This window comes from Benincasa hispida, unplaced genomic scaffold (assembly GCF_009727055.1).
Source record: "Benincasa hispida cultivar B227 unplaced genomic scaffold, ASM972705v1 Contig179, whole genome shotgun sequence".
Lineage (NCBI taxonomy): Eukaryota > Viridiplantae > Streptophyta > Magnoliopsida > Cucurbitales > Cucurbitaceae > Benincasa > Benincasa hispida.
In genome coordinates, this window is record NW_024064356.1 from 137330 (window position 1) to 143326 (window position 5997).

At 33.2% G+C, this 5997-nt stretch overlaps 1 protein-coding gene across 1 annotated transcript; it reads right to left on the reverse strand.

Moving 5' to 3' along the window:
• Nucleotides 1-4497: 4497 nt before the first annotated feature.
• LOC120069033 (F-box/kelch-repeat protein SKIP25) lies at nucleotides 4498-5997 on the reverse strand. The gene is given in 2 exon segments (XM_039020691.1): nucleotides 4498-5617; nucleotides 5620-5997. Coding segments are annotated over 2 exon segments (1188 nt in total). The 5' UTR covers nucleotides 5867-5997; the 3' UTR covers nucleotides 4498-4676.

Consider the following 5997-nt stretch of genomic DNA (forward strand, 5'->3'; position numbering starts at 1 on the left):
TATATGCTACCGTTGTTTTTTTTTAAAAAAAAAAATGGACCTCAAAGATGATTAAAAGAATGAGTTACCTAGTTGTTTTATTGATTTTTCTTTCCTAACAAATCTCTCGTCATAAAATATATTTCAATATAGATATTTAAAAACTTAAGAGAGAATGAATTCAAGTTTGAGAGTTACTTAATATACTTGCTGGGGTTAATGCCTTAAATCTCAGTGGGTCTTGTAATTTGTAATTGGAAAGTATAAATAATTTATTTATTTAAAAAAATCTGAAGTATTTTATTTGACATTTAGTAGCATTAACTCACAAAACCAATAAACTAAGATCCAAGGTTGTCTTCTGTAGCTTGGGCATGTATGTGGAGACATACAAGTAGATCATGTCCAAGCGATAACCTAAACGGTATGTAGCAGATGGATAAGGTTGAGTACTTTATCCTGGTAACACTACAAATACCACCCCCTTTGTAGTTGTTACAATTGTTGTAAAGTGTTACAAATGATTTGATCTTGATCATTCATATGAAGACATGTGAGTGGAGATGTTCTATATAAAGAGTTTGTATAAGACCGGACCACGAAATAAATAGTCTCACTATATAACACCATTGATAGAAGAGACTTATATTTCATCAGGATGACAATAGGTGACTTGACTTGAATTCTAAGTGAGTTGTAAACTTCTGCCTATGAAGGCAGTCATTTGATTTGTATGGGTGAGAATGGTCAGTTCGCCAGCTCAATATGCCTACTATTTTGGGAATTCGTCTAATTGGGAACTGGGAACACAACTACACAAGAAGGAATTAACTCTTTCTCTATAGTTAGAGAAAGTAGAGAAATTGTTCTCTTAAAGATTGATTCATGGGCTTAAACAATATGGCGCCACACCCTCTCTTGGTCTTAGAGGGGTTTGGTCATAGTTGAACTATGACTTATTATTCATTAGGGGATAAATGGTACTTAATGAGTTAGATGTGACTATAAAGGCAAAATGGTCATTTTGATCCAGCTGTACTTACGAGCAATTTGTGAAGGGTCATCGCACCGTTGATCGATTATATCCAATTGACACAAAAGTATATCTATAGTGCAAAAAGTGCAACTATCGATTTTTAGTGGAGTAACCGACCGTTAATGGAAGTTGGATAATTTAATTAATTATCCAAATACCATTAGAGCTTCAAACTATAGACCCATAAGATCCCCTAGGTAGATCAACTAGGATTATTGAGAACCAAATTAATTTTGGATTAATTTAAATTGTTCAAATTAATTGAGAAAATTAATTATATATGATATAATTAATATTATGTATTTGATACATTATAATATAAAGTTTATTTTGAGACAAAACAAATATTTGAATATGATTCAAATATTACTTATATGAATTGGATTCATATAATTATTTAATATGAATTTGATTTATACTAAATACCATAGATTATTGAGAGTTTTTCAAACTATATGTTATATTATATTTGATATAATATAAACTATATGTTATGTATATTTGATATAATATACAATTATATATGATAAGATAGTTATTATATATTTTTTATTATTATTATTATTATTATTAACTAAATTAAAATATGTTNAAATTATATTTTAATTTGAATTAAAGGGAGGGAATTATGAAAACAACTTCCCTCTCCTATAATCTCTCAATTAATCGTGTGAGTGGGTAGTTATAGGTTCTCGATCATTTTTTTCTTCCAAAAACACACATGGTCTGTGTTGATCAATTGATACTGTTCTCCCAAAAATTCTCTCTACATAAAAATACTCTCTCCCCCTCTTCCAAAATTAACACAAAACCTATAAACTCTTGTGAATTTTCAACCAAAAAAGAATACCAAGATATCTATTATGGTGGTGTCCAAATACAGATTTGGAATTTCTTTTATGTTCTCGGAGTTGCTGTATTTTGTTGAGATCGTGATTCAAGAAGGTTTGCTGACCAACTGGAATGTGAAGATTTAGTGGCTTCAAGAGTTAGTGAGACTAAAACTCTAATTTTCTCCTCTTCTATATTTTCTAAAGCATGTAGTATAAATTTTTGTTAGAATGCATATTTTTCTTCTTTGTATTTTTCATATTATGTAAAAATCAAATTTGGGACACGGTCTTTCTTCTGCATCAATTTTCACAAACCTTCAGTACTATCATCTATCATATTTGGAGCAAACACAATCTTTGAGTCCATGAAGTTAACTACCTTACGGCTTCTCTGGTGGTTAGTCAAGTTGTGCAATTTGAGGTTTTATTTATTTATTTTTTATTTTTTTTGTGATGTTCTTAATGGCTTAAGGCTTCTATTGAAAGGAGTTGAACATGCTCACATGTTTGGGGAGATTTTTCCTCTGTTGTGTATATCTTTCCTATGTATTAAGTTTCTTTTTTTTCTTTTTTGTTCTTCTCTTGATTCCTTTGGTTGTATTTGTGTTTTGGTTGTGCTTTAATCTCGGGTTGTGGAGTTTTCTTCGATTCATTGCAATTCAATACCATTGCAAAAGAAAAAAAAAATTAATATCTATCTTAAATTTAATGTCTTAAATGTTCTTTTCGATTATTAAATATGAAAAGAAATAGCTTATTGAGTAACGAGGAAGATATGACTAAGCAAAATTAAAAACGATCACAAAAAAATTGAACAAGAGACTTTCTCTGAACTGTCTCTTTTCATTACAATTTTACATCAACAGAACAAGAAATTAGAGAGAAAACAGAATTGAGGGAGACGGTAAAAGCCAAATAAGCAAATTATAGGATAAAAGTTGTTCTTTAAAGTCTCGTTCGTTTGAGTGTCTACACTTTAATTAAATCTAAAAATTAGTCCTAATTACTTTGACATTAATTTGTATCAAACTTAGTTAAATAATAATAATAGTAATACTTTCTTCATTCTTAAAAAGACAAAATATGAATGTACATTACCAATGACGAATCTAGGATTTTATATAAAGGGTGTGATTAGTTCAATTAAAAACAAAAATACTTTTTTGTCTAATACAATAGTTAATTGTCAAGTATTTTTAATATTTTATGAGATTTTTCAATACTAAATTGAAAATTTATATATCTATTAAATATTTTTAAGGGACTTATATTAGAGTTAAAATTAAAAGTTTAATTTAGATATTTATTAGTCATGATTTTAAAAGTTAAGAATTAACATTATATTAACTTAAATGTAATTTTAAAATAATAGTAAAGTAAATAACAAAGTAAAATTTTTTAACGTAAAAATGATGTTTATATCCTTAATTTTTAAAAACTAAAATTCAATAATCGAATAGTTATCAAACAAGCCTAAAATTTTAAAAATATTTGTATATAAACATGAACCTATGTGAAAAAAAAAATTGGTTAAAAAAAAGAAGAAAAAAAATCAACTATCTCCCAAATGGCTTGAACTTCGATCACCAAATTATAGAGAACACCACATAACCACTAAAACAACTCTTTTATATGTGTTTTAGGCTGTCTCTTATACACATCTAGATGTGTATAAGAGACAGCACTATATAACACCATTGATAACGACACGATGTGAGGGGTATGTGTCTTTGATCCTTTTATAGATCCATCCTCGTACGCTACTATAAATCTAAAATTGAGAATAAAGACTAAATTTAAATTTGAGACTAAATAAACTAAATTTGAGCTCGAGAGTAAAAACGAATACATAACTAAAACTGTATCCCAATCTCATTTTAAGACCAAATTTAAGAATGATTTTAAAACTTTCAAATTTTAATTATAGCTCAAATAATCTATACTAATCTCACAAATACCTTTTCATTATTTTAAAGATCAATACCAATCTCACGTCCTCATTCAATTAAATAAACAAATAACAAATTAATCAACATATATAACTCATCAAAGTAAAGCATATATTACCATCTTAAATTTATGCTTCCCTCACAAATGTCAAACTAAAAATGATAATAAAATGATTATTAAATTATCGATTGACTATCAAATTTAATTATATCAATAATTATCCTAACTCTTTTTTCATCCACAGTGGAGTATGAATTTGTATCTCATTTCTTAGTTTTGATCATCATTTTCTAAATAAACAAAATTTTAAAAATTTGATTATTAAAAAAAAAGGTTAAAATATTCTTCCCAAAAGGGAACTTAAAGACCTTGAATAGGGAATAGTTCACCAACTCAAACCAATAACAACTGCTCTTCTTTGAACCCACAAATTTTCACTTTTCCTTTACTTTCACCAATATATATATATATATATATTAATTAATTAATTAGGTGATAATTATTTTATCTTTTATTTTTATTTTAAAAAATTAAATTCTTAAATGTTACTCCTATTTCTAAATTTCTTTATTTCTTTATTTCTTCATTTATTATATAATTTTCATCGATGATTTAAAAAATCAAGCTTAATTTTAAAAATAAAAAAAAAATATTTAAAAAAAAATATTTTTATTCTTAAAATTGGACTAAAAATTCATCTAAATCGAGTAAAAAAAAGTAAATGTTATAAACTTAATTTTTAAAAATAAAAACTTAAAACAAAATCTTTGGGTCTAAATTCTTCGTATTATCTTTCTATTAATATATTAAACAAGAACGCAATATTCAAAAAAAAAAAAAAAAAAAAAAATCACTTCCTGGCTGTAACCGACGGACGATCATGACTCTGCAGCACCATTCATTCTCGGCAGCACGTGGACGGCGACAACCTCCGTTCCCGGCGGCGTCGCCTCAACCCACAACCGCGGCGGCGACGCTACCACATCCACCACGACGATTTCCCCTCTACTACCACCGCAAACGACGCAGACTCTGCCGCCGCCGGCCGCCATCTGCACCGCCCCTTTCAACCGATTCGACGCCATTACCTCCTCCCAGAAATCCGTTTCTGAATCATACCTTCTCAAACTTCCACTAACTTCATCCACCACATACATCTCTTCCTCATCCATGGCCGCCGCCGGCCCTCTCCATCCTCCGATCATCCCTTCCGGCATCTCCTCCCACTCACCCCTTTCCAAATCATAAACCAACCCTTCTTTCGGCGCATCCCCTTTCACATTCACCATACAGAGCTTCCCTTTCCATCCCACAGCATCAATGGCGTCTCTACTAAATCTCCCATCCTTAAGCCCACACACCTTCTCCCAACCACCACCACCGTTGGGTTTCAAATCCCATCTCTCAACAGATCGAGCTACATCAGTGGAGAAGAAGGATCCAATCCCACTAGCGACATAAACAGAGCCACGGAGAGCGCCGGCAGCGCACCAACGGCGAGGGGTAGGGAGAGGAGGGGCGAAACGCCAGGAATTGGAAAAGGGGGAGAAGAGGAGAGGGCGAGGGAGGGCGGGGAGGAGGTTGTGGGTGGTGGCGGCGAGGAGGAGGAGGTGGCCGGAGACGGTGAGGGATTGAACAGGGAGGTGGCGGGAGAGGAAAGAAGGGTGGTGGATCAAGAGATGGGAATTGGGAGGAGGAGGGAGAGGGGTCCATTTTGAAGAGATTGGATCGAAATTGAAGAAATCGAGGGAATTAGAGGAGGAAGAAAGAAGGGCGTATAGGGAGGAGAAAGGGGGAAAAGAAGGGGAATAGAGGAGGCCCGCCATGAACGGCAGACGGAGAAGAGGAGAGAAGGGGGGAGATGGGAGAGGCAGAATTGGGCGACGTGATCGGGGAGGCCAGGGAGGAGCGGCGAAAGGGGGTGGTGGCGGTGGAGAGCCAGTTTATTGCGCTTGGAGGAGGGGGGAGAGGGGAGTCGGCGGTGGCGGGGACCATAGAGAAGGGCGGAGGAGGAGGGGATTGGAGAATACGATGGCGGGGGCGGGGCGGAGGCGGAGGCGGGGTTCATTTCTGAAATTGGGTTAGAATGATTTCATGAATTAGACGGCGTAAAGTCATTATTCGGCAGATACCAAAAGCCAACGCTTCCTTTTCCAATGACTCAATATATATTGCCTTATATTTAATGCTCCCACAATT